At 40.8% G+C, this 19,650-nt stretch overlaps 2 protein-coding genes across 2 annotated transcripts; one reads left to right on the top strand and one right to left on the bottom strand.

Annotated features, from left to right (window-relative positions):
- Nucleotides 1-1,330: 1,330 nt before the first annotated feature.
- LOC114768191 (insulin-like) lies at nt 1,331-1,850 on the bottom strand. The gene is made up of 2 exons (XM_028960349.1): nt 1,664-1,850; nt 1,331-1,570 (listed from the first exon to the last, which is right to left on the bottom strand). The coding sequence occupies exons 1-2, from the start codon at nt 1,848-1,850 to the stop codon at nt 1,428-1,430; spliced, it is 330 nt and encodes a 109-aa protein (XP_028816182.1). The 3' UTR covers nt 1,331-1,427.
- Nucleotides 1,851-3,053: 1,203 nt separating this feature from the next.
- LOC114768558 (hyaluronan mediated motility receptor-like) lies at nt 3,054-13,488 on the top strand. The gene is given in 19 exon segments (XM_028960912.1): nt 3,054-3,221; nt 3,592-3,687; nt 3,837-3,910; nt 3,988-4,065; nt 4,177-4,365; nt 5,348-5,434; nt 6,814-6,925; nt 8,321-8,386; nt 8,469-8,491; nt 8,493-8,544; nt 8,886-9,190; nt 9,235-9,414; nt 9,467-9,602; nt 9,924-10,069; nt 10,201-10,376; nt 10,508-10,632; nt 12,576-12,751; nt 13,227-13,377; nt 13,463-13,488. Coding segments are annotated over 19 exon segments (2,226 nt in total). The 5' UTR covers nt 3,054-3,175; the 3' UTR covers nt 13,471-13,488.
- Nucleotides 13,489-19,650: the final 6,162 nt, after the last annotated feature.

Raw genomic sequence — 19,650 nt, 5'->3', positions numbered from 1 at the left:
CAGCTGCTAATGTAAATGAATACCCATGAACCTACACTCACATTGACAGTTTTAACCTTTTCATTCTTTTATTTAAAAGCTTTGTATTTTCTTGTCTCTTTTTTTTTTCAGTACAGTATTTGTTCTTTTACTTGGTACTGTACTCATGCATAAAATGAAACTCCCTTGTTCCTGCAGGTAATAACGTTGATATTATTAAAAAAAATGAAATAAAAAAAGATGAACGAAGAATTCTTTTAAAGTCTTAGCATGACTGGTGTAATTTATTGTCATCATGGCTCTATTTGTGACATGAGTTTTTTTTTTTTTTTTTGGTTCTTGAAATTGTTGTACAAGTGAACATGTTTTGAAATACAAAAAAAAAAAAAAGGTGAGAGATGTACAACAAATGGTCCTGCAAAGGAAATTAAGTAATGTTGTATTTCCATGAAATAAAAAAGATCTAACTACTACCACACTCTCCATTTTATTCATTTATATTAATATTAATATACGGTTGATGTTTATAATGAGAGCACCACTAGTTTTTACAGAACCACTGATTGGTCTGTACATGCATTTTACTACAATTTTAGTTTTTGATTGATGGCTGGAGGGTCGCCTTTGTGAAGGTTTTTAGAGACTGCAAACTCAAACGTTAGTATGAACTACTACTAAAGCAGCGGTACATGACCAAGGCCTGGGGCACGATAAGCTGATTGAACTGATGCACAGCACTGGGATTATGGTTCGCCTGTTGCGGGAGTGTTCATGCCACTATTTTCATGTATGCTAGTAGAAGTCACAGAAATTGAATGTGGATGCATTTTCCACATTACCTATTGTTCTCATGCACTCCTAATAAACATTGAATAATGAAGCACCATATGCACACATATCCATAGCTTTAATAGGGCTTCAATGTAGGCCATTTATGTCTATTGACCAGTCAGTATTAGATCAATGCCAATTTGGCACAAAAAAGCAAGAAAGCAAAACAAGCACTTTAAATTTCTAATGCCATACATTTTCTTTAGAAAATGCATAAATACAATGCAGTTTAATAATACAATCCAGTGAATACGGTCCCGACACTTTCTGTTTGGTTCCATCCAATTCCAGTTAGATCCATGCTAATAAGACAGAAAACTGACCTCGGCCATTGAACAATATAGACTAATGACCCTTGAACCATTTAACCTGATGACTGATTTGTTCAGTCGTTCAATGAGTCAGGGCTAGGCCGGATCAAATAAAGTAAACGTTTCAAGCTGATCTAATTATGAGCTGTAGAGGGCAGTGCAGAACCACCATAAGAGTCCACTACCACACAAAAACAGCCAACCTCCTCTCACATTAACAGGAATTTATTAGTTGCATACACATTGGAAGCATTATCTACCATGCATGAATGAGGATGGTCCAGTGGTACCGGTGAGTTCGTGAACTCAGTTGCAATACTGCTGCAGGTGGTAGATGTTGCATGGTTGGTGACAACATTTCTCCACTATTCCTCTCTTAATCTTAACGTCTCCTTTTAGTTTTATGGGATACTTCATGTTTTCAGGCCCAGAGGCCTTGGAAAGGAAAGCTGTTGAGAAGGAACATATTGTAAGATGTTCTGTAGAAAAGACACAGCCTAATTCAATGCATCAGTTTTGAGGAAAAAAATGAATAATCTCACCAAACAAATCATCAAGGTCCCTCTTAGTTCTGCTGGGACTGTAGAAGAAACCTCGTGCCCCACAGACCAGGTAGAGAGCATCCACCAGGTGGGAACCACAGAGGTACTGGGGAGCATCAGATGAGCCTCCTGGACAGGAGGTGACGAGCAGGAGCAGCACAGCGGCTGCCTGGAAAAACAGGACCATGGCTGAGACTGAGCAGAAAGAGGATGCATGCAGAACCTTTCAAGCACGTGTCAAAGACTACCTGGTTCAATGGCAAGAAAAGGATGCTCTGGTCAGACAATAAGCCTTACCTGTGGAGGCAACGGTGGCTCAGAACAAGGATGGTATAATCGCATGTCTCAGTCTCCATTTATACCCATTGGGCACAGTCGAGCCTTTGACGGCCTCAGCGGAAAAACATAAATTCCCATGTAATGCTGTGGCTCTTTAAGCACGCCCAGCTTGCTAAGTGGCATTAGGGACATAAGATGTGTAATCTGAAAGAGTTCAGACAACAACTGTCTGATGGTGTTTCATGCTCCCTGGGCTGGAGAGTGTAAAGGTGACGAGAGATGACGGCTCTAAAGGTTACTACAGTGCAATACCGAGCACAAGTGTTCCATGCAGAAACAATAATCTGTGCAACAAAGAAAAAAGTCTCTCTGTCCCTTGTATTCGCATTCAGGTTTAAAAAGAACCTTTTCAGAGGCTGTCTAATTTGACAACTTCTGCTGTTAATTAATACCCATGAGCTTACGATTCCAATTGCATACACTATGTTGCATACCAAAGCTCTCTTGCAGCTCGAAAGTAGGGCAGTAACTAAGTTGTATGAGTGTGTCCATGACAAATCCAAAATGAACTCATATTACCCAGTCGCCATGCCATCAGTTTTTTTTTTTTTGTATTCAAACAAAGAAATACACCAAAAATACATGCAAATACACTTGTGTGCATTTGTTACAAATACAAATTGGAATCTTCACATGACTTCATTCTTTGTTTCATTGGGTAATATACGCTAAATATGGGCTAAATATATTTAATATATTTATATTTATTAATTTAACTTCCTTGCTCCAGCAGCTTCTAATATTCGGAAATAATGACAGTATAAAATATTTATAAAGCTTTTATTGTACGTTTCTTGTTTTAAAAAATGCTTATAGTGAGAAAAAATAGACGACATGTAGGTAACACTCCTCTTGCGGAATTCCAGAGTAGTGTTACGGCCAGACTTACGGACAATATAAACTGTCTGTACGCCGATAACATTTCCGTGATGTTTATAGGCTGAGCGTCTGTCAGTCAAACAGACAAGGCTTCTGATTGGTCAGAACGCGCCAGTGCAGAGGTTCTTCGCACCGATTGGGCACAACGTTTAGTTTAAACGTTTAGCGGGCGGACTCGGGTTGTTGTTAGCCAGCTCAGTGAGTGTTTAGCGAAGGTATTTTAACTAGGTAGCTATTTGGGAAGAACGTAAGTAAAAGTTACATTTAGTTATTTAGCGAAACTGATATAAAGCCATGTCTTTCTCACGAGCTCCTCTGAAGCGCTTCAATGAACACACTGGTAAGTGTGGCGCTAATCGCTCCCTGTCCGTGTTAGCTCCCTTAGGTGTAAGCGTTTTTAGAGTTTGGTAAGAATAAAAAGCTCATAAAATGTCAGCTTTTACGAAACGAAGCGGTAGGAAGTAATCATATTTAAAAATGAGAAAAATCCGAGTTTATTCAGCGAGATATGAGCCATGTGTTAGCAGCGCGTAAATGACATTTCCCAGGCGGACCAAAACAAAACATGTCCCCGTCTAGATCTGGATTAATATACTGAATTCATTCCAATCGTTCATTAAAAGTTCATTAGTCTTTCTTTTTTTGTTGTAGGCAGGCCGCAATAGTTTTCCTAAAAATAAAGCTTTTATAAGATTTTTCTTGGATTTCAGGTTGTGCTCCTGCTCCTGGCACTTACGAACTGAAGCCGGGAGAAGCAAAGGGCCCAGTTTCATTTCATAAAGCTGAGCGTTTTAAAGCCCAGAAAGGTTGTGTTATTGAGTTAATGTTCTTAATGCTCTTAATTTAATCCTCTCTGCCTTATATCTGTTGTTGCCTTGCTGTTCACTGCACATCATCCATTAGAACGACTAACTATCACTATTAATATTGTCATTATTTAAAACTTTAATGGCAGCCACAGGTTCGTCATTGCCAGCAAATATTACTCCAGAGTTCCCAGTACGTCGATCTGTGTCCGATGACGGTCTGGTAAGTCTGACCGGTACCTTTTTTTTTAAGGTTTTTTTTTTTTTCTCTGGCTGATAGAATTTCATTTGTTCTTTTAGACCGAAGGGTCAAGTGCTAAAAAGGAGAAGAGTAGCATTTCAGTCTATGAGAAACAACAACGGCTTCTGGAGAAAGAGGTAAGCTTTAGAATTCCTGCACCTTCCATTAGGCGCACCAGCTCTATATTGTCCTGGGATGGAACGTGAAATGGTTGTCATTTGGAACGTTTGAATTTGCGTTGTCCCCAGATCCGCTCTTTGGTGCAGCAGAGAGGAGAACAGGACCGGAGGCTCATGACTCTTGAGGAAGACCTGAAGAAACTGGAGGCCAAGCTGCTGGTCACTGTGAGGGAGAAGACTGGCCTGGCGGCCAGCGTAGCCTCCCTGGAGAGACAACTGGCTGAAGTTAAGAAGGTCAACGAGTTCCTGAAGAGCAAGGTGTGTGTGAAACTGTCTGTGAAACCAGGGTTGGGCAAACTAGGGCCACATCTGGCTCATTGGTCTTTTTTTTTTTTTTTTTTTTTTATAATAATCCGGCCCGCCATAGACTGGTACCTAATTGCCCATAATTATAACTGCATTAGTTTTCCTGTAATGCCTTGCATTACACCATGTGGCGCATTAGGCTTAGATAGAGTGGAAGATCTTCGCCCGAGCCCGACGGGTTTTTACGCCGGCTTGCGCGGTAAATGAGCACTCATGTGTATGGCAAGCAGTCAGGGCCAATAATCTCCAGGTTCACGATGCATTTTTATAGGTTGCCACAGCATGGCTTAAAATATGGCTTTTAATAAATAATGAAACGCCGTTCTGAATACTCCCTCAACTGCACTTTTTACTCCTTTTTACGCCCCGATGCGTAACACTGAAAGTCAGACCACACTAGTCAAGGACAGATCTCCTACCTGCCAATGATGCAGCCAGCAATCCAGCAATTAGTCAGTATCACGAAAAATTGTCAGCTTTTGGTTTTAGCCTTTTAAAACCTTTGGCGATGTTCACTAGGTGTCAGATACTTATTGTGTGATTGAAAGAGGCTATATTTCATACATGCAATTTAATTTATTTTTGTACTACTAGATATAAAGAAACAGATCAAATCATTAAACACGCACACTTTAAAATGCACATATCTCAAAATTTTATTCCACTGTTATCATGAAATACAAAAGGATAATTACTTGGGTGCAATCGTTTGCAGTGTAGGAGATCTGTTCTTGACTTTCTGCTTTGCTGATTGTGTAAAAATGAGCACTGTAATGCCTTTTTAATGTTTGTCTTATATGTATGCTTATGGTGCTGGCCCGGCCCATCTGTCAAATGTTAAGTCAATGTGGCCCCCTGAGCTAAAAAGTTTTGACCACCTCTGCTCTAATGTGTCTAATTGAACCCTCCCTCTTTACTCTGTGTTATTCTGTAGGTTTCTATAGACTGTGCAAAGAAGAGGATAAATTCTCTAACCGCAGAGCTTATGGAGGCAAGGAATAAGGTGGACGTCAAAGACAAGGTGAGCTGTGGTGAAGCTTAATCATATTAAAATATACCAAAATTATTAGCCCCCTTATGAACACTCTTGAAAAGAGTGAACACTCCTCCATGAAAAGGACCATAAACAACAAGTGTTGTTGTTTTGGAAACCAAATACTCTATAAATACGTATCCAATAAGTTTAAGGATATTTTATTGATTAAACAAAAAAAACGAGACAACCCAAATTATTAGCCCCCTGGTCATTAATAGTCAGAATACTCTTTCTGAGCCACAGTGGACACCAGTCTCTTTAGATTAGTTCTTTATTAGGTTTGCAAAGGGCCCTTGAGGGATTTTGGTCCATTCTTCCATTGCAAATTGTTCTGGTCCAAATTACATGGTTTCTGAGCATGGACGTTCACTTTAAGCACTCGCCAAAGGGTTGAGGTCTGGGCTCTTTGCAGGACACTCCAGGATCTTAGTTCTGGTATCCTTGAGGAACCGTTGGACTAATTTGGATGCACGCTTTGCACCCGAACAAGGTTCCCTATGCCTGAGGCTCTCCATTTCTCTCCCTGGCTCTCCCTTTCTTTGCCAGAAACTAAGCGAGATCCATGTGCCCAAACAGTTCCAGTTTAGTCACATCAGACTAAAGCACAGTCTCCCAAAACTCATCTTTACCTTTCACATGTTCACGGACAAAACTCACTCTGGCTCAGATGTGCCTTCTTCGAGGACCATGGCCCTGAAGCCCACCACAATAATCAGCAATAATCATCTTTCCAAATGTTTGGGGCTCCTTGCTGACATCTCGCAATTGACTATTTTCCACTCCAGAGTTCTTGAAAACTTCTGCTTATGGCCACAGCCAGGGTTGTTTCTTCAGACTTGTTCTCCTTCTACTTTGCAATTATGCAACATACAGCAGTTTTAGACACTGAATCGCTTGGAAATGGCGGTTTGCAGTCAGATGGCAGTCTCCAGCTCCAGACTGATTTCCTTTGTCTTTGTGATACAACAGTCGTCCCTCTCAAGTGTTCAAGTGAGCTGTTCCTCTGAGTCTTTTTATGCTGATTGAACGTTATTAGGATGCAGGTATGCGTTCCAAACTGATTGGTTCATTACTGTAGGTGAGTTTTAAAAGCGAACATTCACATGGGGCTAATATTTTTTACCACCCCATTTTTTTACGGTAATTGATGTAAAGCAAGCCTCTATATTACAAAATGTACCAAAAGCTACTTAATAGCACTGGTGAATGATTATATCAAGTTTCATGAATGCTGCAAACATTGGGACTATCTTTAGAAAAATGTTCCATAATTCATGGTGGGTTTAATTTGAATAATTTTGGCATCAACTACATGAGTAAAATAAAAGAAAAATCTAAAATGTTCTCTACTCTCGTTTCCATAGGAATTAAGTTTTCTGCAGATAAGTTCAGAGGGTCAGCTGAAGGTGCTGCAGACAGATTTAGATGCCTGCAGGGCTACACTCTATGCCCTCAAGGAAAGAAACCAAGACCTTGGTTAGAATATTTCCTTTTTGTGTGTGTGTCTGTGTGTGTGTGTGTGTGTGTGTGTGTTTTAACCAGAGGTGGAAAAAAGTGTCTTTACTTTGCTTAAATTTTACTCAAGTAAAACTACACATCTAAAAATAGTAAAAAAAACTACTTAATATAAAATGCACTTTGAGTAGAATTTACTTAGCTACTTTCAATGTCTTGATGTAACAAAGGACTAGTCATAAATCCAGTACAGTCTTTTTGAACTTTTTAGGCAGTTTGTATATTATACCACGTTCAGACCACCCCATAAAACATTTTTAAGCACAGTTGGCCACAGAAATACCAAATGAATTGTTTGGTCCAACTCAAGCATTACAATGAAAAAGAGAAAATAAAGCCAAAATAAACGTATTGAAAACTGAAAAACTATTCAATTTATTATTGGAAAATATTCAATTCCTCACAGCACATCACATTTTTGTTATGTTGGCAGCCTTGTACCAAAATTCTACACACAACACCCCATAATGACAATATGAAAAAAAAGTTACTTGAGAATAAAAAATGAAATAAAAAAATGAAAAGCCCATGTACATAGGTATTCACAACCTTTGCCATGAAACTCAAAATTGAGCTCAGGTTCATTCTGTTTCCCCTGATCATCCTTGAGATGTTTCTGCAGCTTAATTGAAGTTCATAAGGTGGAAAAACACTTGTTTTTACATGATTTGCAAAGCCACACACATGTCTATATAATGTCCCACAGTGGACAGTTCATGTCAAAGCTCAAACCAAGCGTGAAGTCAAATGAATTGTCTGTAGACCTCCAAGAGAGGATTTGCCCAAGGCACAAATCAGGTGATGGTTACAGAAAAATGTCTGGTGACAAATGTCCCAATGAGCACAGTGACAATCGTCCATAAGTGGGAAATGTTAAAAACCTCAAGGACTCTTCCTAGAGCTGACTGTCCACCTAAACTGAGCAATCACGTTAGAAGGATCTCAGTTTTTTTTACCTAATTTGCCAAAACCGCAAGTAACCTCAAGTAACAATAACAAAGTTTTTTCACGTTATTATGGGGTTGTGTGCTGTGTGTAGAATTCTGAGGAGAGAATGCTTTCAATACATTTTGCAATAAGGCTGTAACATAACAAAATATGGAGTACCTGATGCACTATGAATACTTTCTGGATTCACTGTATAGGTTGCATTTTGTGTAGGCCTGTGTGTATTTTTTTTTATATTTTTTTAAACCAGCTCTATGACCCAGCACTTGCTTCATAGTGAGTCAGTACTTTAAATTTGTTACTTTGCACCTCTTGTTTTAACAACCTTTTTTCCAAATTAAAAACCTTTTTTCCAGATTCATTTCTTTGTATTAATGCGTTTAAAAATGTGTTTCTATGTGCGTTCAGAGGATCTCCATAAGGAGACAAAAGTTCAAAATGAGGAGCTTGAGAATGAAATAAATAAGCTGCATGGTAAGTGATCGTATCCCCATCACATTTTCGTGCGATGTGCTGACTGAATATGAGGGTTTTTGTTTTATTTCTTGATATTTAGCTATTATTGAGGAACTGAGGAGTGGACTTGAAAGTTGTACAAGGATACTTGGATATAGCCAATGAAAGAGATTCAGGTAAGATATTAACAGTACATGAATTAAAACTACTATAATATGCATTTAATACATTAAGCTTGATGCTTTGTTCCAATGTGCTGTCCAATATAAACTTAATGTACAGAGGTCTCTAGAATTTTAATAGAAAATGTTCTAGAATTAATGGCATGATCCTTCCCTAAGGACCTTCGATTTAAAATTCGAGATGTACCTGAAATGGAGCGCCGAAGTTTCTGTGTCTGAGGAGAAGTTGGGGGTAATTATATGGTAATTGTTTCCCTTTACACATACTAGGCTGAAACCGATCAGTGCATAACTTAATTTTCAGGGATTTAGAGCAGAACTGGAAAAATGTGCAGCAGAGTTGCAGGAATCCCAGGAATGCTGCGGGAGAGGGGTGCAGAGTTACAGAATCGTGAGCTGGACCTGTTGGCCTCAGAGAACACACTTTCAGAGCTGCAGAGGAGAACAGAGCAGCTTGAGCAGGGAGCTACAAGAATCTCAGGGCCTGCTGAGAGAGCGGGATGCAGAGCTAGAGAACTGCAAAGAGGAGCTGATTGCCTCGGAAAGAGGTGTGGAGGAGGCCGAGCGGAAGGTGGAGCAGTGTGGACAGCAGCTACAGCTATCCCAGCACCAGCTGACAGAGAAAGATGCTGAACTTCAGGTCTGCAAAAGCAGCTCCTTGCCTCTGAAAATTCACTTGTGGAGATGGAGAAAACGATGATGAAGCGGGTTGAGCAGGAAGTGCAACAGTCTCAGGACCTCCTGAGACGGCAGGATGCAGAGCTGCAGAACTGTAAACAGAAGCTGATTGCCTCTGAACAGTCTCTTATGGAGACTGAGAGCAAACTGAAGCAGTGCGAGGACGACCTGCAGGCCTCCCATGATGCACTGGAGCCTTTGAAAAAGCAAGAAAGAGTGCAATGCACTGGACTTGCAGGCTACCCAGAAGGCAGTGCAGCAGAAAGAAGAGGAGCTGGCACGGCTGAAGGAGGTGCTGAGGCAGACTGAAGATGAACTAGACCAGAGAGTGACCAATCTGGCGGAGAGGTGCCAGACTTTGGAGAAGGAGCGAGGTGAAGTGTTCACGTATCCATCCCTTGTACCTGTAAACAAAATAACTCTAAAAATGGAAAGAACTTATCCTTTTATCCAACTTATTTAATTAATTGTTATGGTGTGTAATTAGAAAATGATTATCGTTTCAACTGGGCTCTCTGTAGCAAATGCCAATGACACTGAATTTCTTTTGTTGTTAATACAAGACTAGTTGAAAATTATGCTGAAAAATATGAAAACTGGCATTACTATCCTTATTTATGCAAACACACTAGTAAACGAGTGATTTCTCAGCACAAATTATATTTAACAATTTCAACTATTCTGTGTGAATGCAGCTAGGGCAGAAGAGGTTTGCCTGATAAAGGTGGAGGAGCTGAAGAAACAGGTCAGTTCTCTGGAGGAGAGTAGGAGAATGGAACAAGAAGAACTGGAGGAACTGAAGCAGAGCAGCAGCACCCTGGCGAGCCAGCTGAAGGAGCAGGTCTGTGCATTTTTATCTTTTCAGCTTTAAGTTTGTTCTTATTGTGGGATTTGACTGCAATGATTGATTTCCATTTATGGGACACTTCTTCTTGGTCTTGTCCTTTGATTTGGCTTGTTTGACATTTTCAGGAGTGTGCCCAGTCTATGGCAGATATGCTGACACATGTGGCTGAGGATTGCGTTGTCAGAACTGTCCCAGCCTCGAGGAAACAAGAGCGGCAACGTGAGGAGGCCATCGAGCAACTCCAGAACATTAACCTCCAGCTCCAGACAGAGGTTCTGAACCTGCAAGCCCAACTAGAGGGGTGAGGCTTTTTACACAAATCCTGTAAATTTTTTTTGTTTATACATCACATTCTCACTAAAGCATTCTCTAGTGTCATATTAAATGTAAATATTATGTGAATTATGGTCACTGATTAATATTTTTGTTCAGCTCTTCAGAGAAGCATAAGGAGTTGAAGCTGGTTGAAGCCCATGATGCCGCCATGAAGAGCCTACAGGAGAAAGCACAACAGCGCATTGTTCAAGATTGGAGAGTTGGCCAACTGAGCTGGAGAGGTGACTACTGTTCTCCATGAATGTTCAAAAAGTGTGTGTGTGTGTATGTATATACATATATCATGCGGCTGGATACATCTTTTTTCATAATACACCAAGTAAATAAGATTTATAGTCGCCCCCTAACCATATACAAAGGATGAAATATAGTCCTCCTGGACCATAGGTGCATATAAGAACACAGCAGAATGGCAGCACTGAGACCAAAGAGAAGAGACAGTGCAGCAAAGTGTGGAGTAGACTGTTCAGTGAGGGGGCAGCGTGGTATCCAGACTGCTTGAGGGAAGAAGGCTATTGTGCAGACTAGCAGACCTGGTCCTGATGCTGCAGAATCGTCTACTGAATGGGAGGGGTGTGAAACATTGGTGGGGGTGTGGGGGTGTAAATGTCCTGCAGGCTTGGCAAACTGCTGCCGATGATGCGTTCACAGTCCTCTAAAATAGCGCAATTAACAACTTTTTTTTCAGAACGACAAATCAGTAATGAAGTCGAGTTGACATGACGTCACCTGCTAATGCGCAATATCAGACGTCAATGTTGCATTTTACACCACACTAAAACAATGCTTGTAGCAACTGCTTGTAGGTCACTTTATGCAGGGAGAACTGAAACCTCACAACCAGGATCAACCCCAAAAGACAGTTGTGCTTCCTGAAACGCATACAATACTTTTAAAGAAACACCAGCATCTCTGGTTGTGCTTTGATGCAGTGAGGCAAATTAATCCACCTTAGCCAAGAGAAAGGGCAGGTGCGGCTAGGCTTCTTTTTTGGTTTGGTCCAGGTGAGGTCCTCTGTAATGTGAACTCTGAGGAATTTGGTGCTCCTCATAGATGCCTCCATGCTGGAGACAATGTTGAGTGGAAGGTTAATGTTCACATTTCCTCTCGGCCACAAGAACGATTGCGTGCCTACACATGACTTTGTGTGGCGCTCCTGGTTACTTACACTACTTAAATTCGTACATTCGTAGCATCTAGTGAATTAAATGCCATGTTTTGTCCTGCTCTCCCCACAGCACCAAACAGGCCCTGGCATATTGAAGCAGGCTGAGACCGAGTCACAGACACAAGCCCTCCAGGATGATGTGGCGAGGCTAAGCCAGCAGCTGGTGGCAGCGCAGCAGAGACTGCAACACGAAGAACAGAGCCAGGAGAAGGCCAGAGAGGAGTACTCCGCCATTATATATTCTTATTAGAACACAAATTTGAACTTAATGTTCATAAATATCAATATGCTCACACGTCTTCTCAGCAGAGTGGAAAAAACTTGATGCAAAAATATGGTCCATAATTTTGCTTAATGTTATATATCTTAGTCCAACTTCAGTGGGATATAAAACCAGCCTTTCAGCCCCTGTAGTGCACTTATTAAAAATAATAACAGCTTTTCCTAATTGGGGGAAATTTTGCATGTTGACTTTTTGCATGTTAATTTCTTCTTTTGCCTTTAAACGTTCGTTCTTCTAATTGGATAAGTCTATTTTTCCATTCTTGACACTGTTCTTGGCCATGTTTTTCCAGCACGGTTTAAAGCTGAAGCTGAGAAATGGAAGACCCTGTATGAGGGGAACTCTATTCTAAAGTCCAGCCTTTCCAGGTAAACCATTTATTTCAAACTCCTCTTTGGAGAGAAGTTGTAGTTCATTGCATTTCTGCTCTTCTAAGAGCCATTTAGGATGTAATGGTCATGTACGCTCTGCTGTGCCTTGGAGTGCATACTAAGCTTAAATCTTAGCGAAAAGAGCTGGCTGTCAACTTGCTCACTCTAAATAGCCATTTCAGTAAGAAATCATTGCCCTTTCATGAAAAATCTAATTGGGACCTGTGCAGTTTGACTAGGCCAGGTTCATTCGAGTGTGCTGTTCATCATGAAAAAGCCCCAGAGGCTCATGGGCACCGCTGTGAAGGTTGAATGCAGTTCTTTTCTTACTGTTCCCTGCAGGAGCAGCTGGATGGCTTTGCATCAGAGCGGCGAGCTCTACTAGAGGACAAGGGGGCCACCAGGGGGAGCTGAGCCGTCTGTCGGACGCGTACGCCCGCCTGCTCGGCCACCAGAACCACAAACAGAAAATCAAGCACGTGATGAAGATGAAACAGGAGAACTTTGAACTCAAACAGGTTAGACTGGCTATATTGTCACCTTGTGTAACTCCTTACTCTTATACCAAAAAATATTGGCTGTTCATTTGCAGGAGTATCGATACCAACTGTAGCTACTTGACACGCACAGCGCAGCAGACAGGCTGTTTTTCACTAAATAAGAAGGCCCAAAGTTTCAAAGTGATCTTCCATATTGATAAGCCTATAAGCAAACAATACAGCCAAATCAAATAGCTCATTAAAGACCTTCACCCTGGTCTCTATGAGGAGTTTGTGATGTGATGTAAAGCTACTGTCTCAGTATTGAACAGTTACCATAACATCATGTTAAACCGGGCCGGCACCCACATTGTTAGTCCAACTATTAGCAATCAGCTGCATGTTGGCTTATCATTAAAGCAGGTGCTACAACCTAAATGTGGTCTTCATATCTTTGTACTTGCTGAGCAGTTTTCCTTTTTAATTGAACCTTTCGTGCTGTGTTGCTGTAAAGGAGGTGACCAAATTAAGGACCCAAGTTGGAAAGCAGAAGAGGGAGATGCAGCAGTTCTGTGCTGGCCAGGCTCCTCCAAGGTTTGATCCCAGCAAGGCCTTCATGCATGAACATAAAGAGAACCAACAGCCCCTCTCCACAGTCAGACAGGGTGAGATCACCGCTCCCGGCTTGCATGCTAAGTTGGCCTGATCCAAATTTTACTATTATGAACGTTAATTTTTTTTTTCTTGTAGGAAATTGAAATCTGCCTTATGAGAAACCAGTGGAGGACTTGGCTGTGCTGTGTTGCATTTACTGTACTTTAATCTTTTATGTTTTTTTTTATTTTTTTTTTATTTAAAGAATACATTTTGCCTTGGTAAAGGGTAGACATCAACGTATTTACTATTACAGAAAGTAGAGCAACTGACAGTTACTGTTAACTATTGTTCACTTGTCTCCCTATGTTTTGAGGATGGTGGTATTGGCATGAAATCTTTCCATTCTGATGTTAGCAAACAAGTGTGTTTAACCAATTAAACCAGAATCATGGCTTGTTTTTTTTTTTTTTTTCTTTTTTTCTTCTTTCATACTTCTAATCAAACTGAAGTAGTGAAGGATCGACTTAACAATGATTTCAATATCACAACTATACTACTATACTCTGTAAAGCATCATTTTCTGGGTTTGTTCTGTTGTGTGTTCTTTCTTTCAGTGTTTCTTCCAGGCATATCGGATTTTACATTAGTCTGGCTAATGGCCATGGTTCAGAATTAAGACTTTTAATGGTTTGCTGAACCCAATTAAAATGGCTGTCCATTATGCAGAAGACTTCTGGATGAAATCCAGCATTTACTATTAGTGACAACATATTTGTGAACACTACTGGACCCTTAGAGTTATGTGTAGTTTTGGAAACTTTTGGGGTTTTATATGAAACATTGTTGTGTCCTTTCTAATGGTTTTTGTTGGAGTACAGGACTGGCATAATGTACAGCAGTGAGTTTCCAGTGGCAATGACCAGTTCTCTTTGTGCCAGCACAACTACAAACAAGCATATCGATTATTGCGGTGTCTAATTTGAATTGCACAGTAGAGACGTTTTGCTCAGCCCATGTGAAAACAGGGTCAGAGCCACGCTGACCCTACCAAACACAGCGGTTCGTTGGTCGTTTGGACACGAGTCCCGTGTGTGCCACCCTGCCTGGTGCTCTGTGTCACAGCTCCAGCAGGCTTTCAGCGATGAGCAGGGTGCCCGCTCTCCCTGTCCAAGGCCTGACAGTCACTAATGCAGCACTGGACCCACATGACCTCATGTCTCCTCTCAGCACACCTATTGCAGAGACTGTTCTTGCTGTCCTAGTCATAAAGAGGGGAAAAAATAAAGCTATAAATGTCAAATTCTGTGAAATGGGCTTTTCATGATGCGTGCATCTTTGCAGGCTGTCTCTTGCATCACCCAGTAACTTGTGAAACAGAGTTAAAATCTGTCATTTGCATAGACCCACAAGCGCCTTAAAACACCCAAAAGCAGTGACGGTGAGAATAGCTCTGGTGTCAGGAACGGTGACATGCCATTATGTATGATGACCCTGGAGATTGAATTGATAGCAGATTGCCATTACTTCTTCGCAAGGAGCGATGTGTTGAAAGGGATATGCGATTGGCCTTTTAGACGTCGCTGCAGTGCAGAAGAAATGCTTGTGAATTGAGTTTTCGGCGGCTAGTGCCAGTCATGTTTGACTGAGACGAGGTCTCTGTGAGAGTTTCTCCTATGCATCGGCACCCATGCATGGTGCTTTTATCTACATTTATCATGGAGATCTTGTATAAAGATGCACGCTTCTGTTTGCAGTGTGGCATACAGCATATAACAAAAGTCAGTACCCACACATTTTTGTAAATATTTTATTATCTTTCCTTGGGAAAAACACAGAAAATATGACACTTTGATTCAGTCTGTGTTGTCTGCACAGAAAAAGTGCTATTTTGACTACAGATAGTTTCAATGAGAATTATGCTGTCTTTATTGTTCTTCTTTTAATTGTTATTTAAATTAAATGTCACTAAAGCAACTGTGTTGTGTTACACAATGACAGTAACGTTTATGAATCTTTAATCATCTTTACACCATATTTACAACATTAGACCAAAGACTGGTCGTGACCAGAGGAACTGACCAGATAATACGGTAGCATCAAATTGTACTTTGCATTTTTTAATTAACAATTTTTTTAATTGCTGACCATAAAGCGTTAATGTAACAATGTTATAGTGCTGATTCCTGGTGTTCCTCTGTTCGGAAAAAGATGACATTCTAGAGGTTATTTCCCTGTTTTAAAATGCAGGCCAGTGCCTCAACTTTGTGCTGTTCGTTTTGCTGGCATTCCCCCCTCTCTCCTGCGTTCTGGACCCAGGCCCCGTTTATCAGTCTGCTGTGACTGTGGGTATTTGGCCTTGGCAGATGGAGGTGGGTAAAGTTAAGGGAGAGTGGAAACGTAATGAGGTCTGGTTGCTGCTTAGATAGATGCCAGGGCAAAGTGGGAGAGTGCAAGAGGAATAGATAATGCTCTTCTAAATGCCATTTTCCTAGCCGAACTTTCTTAAATGTTCGAAGCTATGAATGCTCATACTAGCCTTGCATTGAAAATCTGTATTATTCCAGATGATTATAAATGAATATCACATTAATATAAAGAAAGAAACAAATGTCATATAAAGAAAGTACCACCAGGTGGAGCCACTAATGCTGACAGTCTCTAAAAGTGAATGGTCAATTCAACACTAAAGCATCATTACAAATGTAATCACACATCTGAACACACACAACTCAACTGCGAAAGCTATCTAATGAATATTAAATTGCCACGACTGCAATCTCCTGACATTCTAAATTGAAATCCACCCAATCTGGCAACACTGTGCGCAAGGTGCTGTCGCCTCCCTTACTCCTCTGTTCCATAGCTGATTGTGCTCTAAGAGGCCATCAGAAATGTGATCTCGGTTATGATCATCTTGGGACCACAACCACTTCCAAACCAAACATGCAGCTGGATAATCAAGAATTCTATTCCAAAAATCTAATTGAATGAATATTACTTGTGAATCTTGCATATGTCAATGTCCCCAAAGCATGATGTAGTAAAATCTCATATAGAGTAATACAAAATATTTCTTCTTTATATTTAAATGGAATTACACTAAAACCCATTTGACTTGACTTCATAGAGTATAATAAAAGTTAATGTGCTATACAAAAGAAGGCAGCTAAGACATTGATTGTCTAAATCTAGTAAGACGTGAGATTTTTTTTTTATTATTTTTTTTTTTTTTTTTATTACTTGTTTATTGTGCTATTGCAATTCCTCCCAGTAAGTATCCTCATTTGTAAAGACGGCTGCCACCACCCCTCTCACACTTTATTGGGGGGCAGAGCTGCGGAACACCCCGTATTTCAATCATAACATTGATTCCTCTGGTCCTGAGCATGTACAGTCAGTCATAGTAGGCCTTGAATGGTGTGCTTTGCTGATGTTGAGGCTTGTGAGTCCAACAGGTGACAGCGAATCTGTGCTCAGAATTTATCAGAAACATCAGAACTGGGGCAGGGAACACCGACACATTTCCCAAATCAGTTTCCTTGAGCCTTCACAAGACAAGGCCAAAATACATCACCACGTTGAGTGTTGATCGGGTGGTGGAGGCTAAGATGGGAATTTTGAGGTGATGAAAACCCCGCCATGCTGTTTGCAAAGCATCCTGTCAGAAATTCTGTCAGACTCGTGTGCAAAGCAAAGAACAAAATTGATTGTGGCGTTTGATGCCATGCCAAGTGAATATCATCCTTCCTTCTGCATCTGCTGAGTTTTGGCTAGAGCTGCAAATAAAGATTAACTGAATTGATCCTGTTCAGTCATTCGCATCACATCTATATATGCTGCAGGAATGGTGGAGGAAAGAAGTCTTTGACAAGTCTTTCCATTATTTCTGCTTGCTGGGGATCATAATAATTTGTGTTTGAACATCCTAGGACAATGATTTTTGCCCACCACAAGAGAGGTGGTCTCCTCATTTGAACCCTCACTGCATGAACTTGAAGCAACTAAATACCTGTGTAGTCAAAGGGAAACGTGGTTTATAAACGTGTTTTTTTGTAATACATTGTATGATGGAAGAGGACTTGTAACTGGAAGGTTGAGGGTTCCAAGCGATGGCTGAGGTGCCACTGAGCAAAGCACCATCCCCACACACTGCTCCCGGGTCACTTACATTTCAAAACTGGTAACCGTAATAATTCATAATGCAACAGTCTATGAAAAGGGCAGAGCAAGGTCATTTGGACCTTGTTCATCAGATATGCTTATTACAGAGGAAGCTTAGCACATGATCAAAATGATTCTTGTCCAGGTCCTGCCCTTTGACCATTTCAGCCTGTTCTCTGTTCTCTCCATTTCATCCTAACATCCCGACTCCCATCACTCTGGCCTTGTATGGTGCAAAATTTGTTTGGACCATAGCAGGTGTGCAGCAAAGCCTGCCCATCACCGTGAGGTAATGAGATCTTGACTGCCCGCCTTGTACGGTGGAGCAGCTTTGATATTTAAATTGCCGTCAGGCTGCCATGGCAGCATCCCAATGTGGCGCACAGAAATGTAATCCCACCAACTCCTGTGTGCAATTTTTAAAAGGCCCCTCTATCCGCAACCCAAACCCCGATCGGGCGCTTTGTTCGTGGGATGAAATTTCAATGAAGAACTCATGCTTCCTGTGATATAACAAGTGGCAATACATTTTTCATTATTCATTGGATCTGAGTGACCTCTCACCTACGTTGAATATGCCATCGTGACCCTGTTGTCAGCAATTTGTATGCAGCCTATATGTGCTTGCATAATACTTTTTGATCTATTAAGGCAGCCCAAGTCTTGGCCTGTTCTAGTCTTGTCTGTCAAAGGCCACTGAAACCTTAAATGGACCTGTGGTCAGAGGTCAGTTCAGTCCGTTTTAATGATCAGTCTTGGCTACCATTCTCAGTCATACAATGAGGTGCAAATAGACACCTCATAGACAGAGGGCACCTTTTTCAAAGTGGCACTAACAACTCTACATTTGGGGCTTGTTCACTTGTGTATCCTCAGGCATCCTCTTGTTTTATATGATGAACCGATTAAAAAAAAATGAAAGGGACATGACCACTAATGATCTTTCAATAGCAATTTATTTATGTAAATCCCGCAAACACCTTAACTTACACTAGTAAACAATCCCCACACTTAGTGTGTAGCTCAACACTTTGCATGCCAGTTTCAGGCAGCCAGTACTTAATGTGAATATACTACATATTATGTTACATGTGTGTGCTGTTTGGTTTTGGTTAATTCATTCACCCGACGCAGTGCATATATATATTCATTTTCTTTTGTCTGAACTGGGCTTTTGTGGAGACTGGTCCAGTTGAAATGTATTACTTTATAGATTATTTAGAAATAGATTATTATAAGATGTTGCTTTTATTAATACCCATTCACATTTAGTTCGAAAGGAAAAGAACTGCACTTTTCTGGTCCTAGATCCATTGTAGTTATTTGTGAGTGTGCGTGTCTGTCTGTTGCCTTCTGATGGTCTGATCTGTTTTAACCTGCTGAACTTTAATATCTTTAATAACATGCACATAGCAGCATTCTTCACTGTTTGTGAACGCACCATCTCTCTTTAGAGCAGAAGGAACGCTTGCTGGTGTTATTGTGGGAACAGGGATGTGTTATGGTACTGCGCACAGTATTGGGTTCATCATGTGGGAGTCCTTGTATCTGTAGCAGGTCATGTACATCCAGGCCACCGCTGAGATAGAAGCTGTGAATGCAAACATTTCCACAGTTGCCATTTTTGATTGTCGACTGAAAGTGACGTCCCCCAGTGATCTGAAACAGTGCTGATGTTAGCTCACACTGTCTATGCTTTTAGTGCCACAGTGAAATAAACAGAGAAAATATAAACGGGCACTAACATCCTTGTATTCCCGCAGCCAATCCCAGTAAAAGTGCCACCTGATTTATTAAGCGTTCCTGTACAATAGAAGCTCTAATGTGCTTTATTAATATATATATTTTGATTTTATTAAATGGGATGAAAGGGGTCATGGTAGCCATTAAGCAGATTAATAGCCTATGTGGGGTAAAGAAGATGCAATAAACCCCAAAAAGTTAATGCTGTCGTTGCTGTAGCTGCGGCCGAATGGGAACTCAAAACCGAGAAGCAGCTAATAGGCATAATTCAGTAAGGTAACGTCTGATAACCGTGGACAAGACGGATATCGCTTGGCAATATTATGGAGTGCGTTGAGGTGAGCAGGCACATTTATGTGCATTATTTATACCCGGTAATGAACGGTGTAATGAAAAGTGGACATAACGATAAATAAGAGCCGGCGATATTATGTGGA

Source organism: Denticeps clupeoides, chromosome 18 (genome assembly GCF_900700375.1).
Source record: "Denticeps clupeoides chromosome 18, fDenClu1.1, whole genome shotgun sequence".
Lineage (NCBI taxonomy): Eukaryota > Metazoa > Chordata > Actinopteri > Clupeiformes > Denticipitidae > Denticeps > Denticeps clupeoides.
Note: the sequence above shows the minus strand (reverse complement) of the source record. Positions and strands in the feature narration are given on the sequence as shown.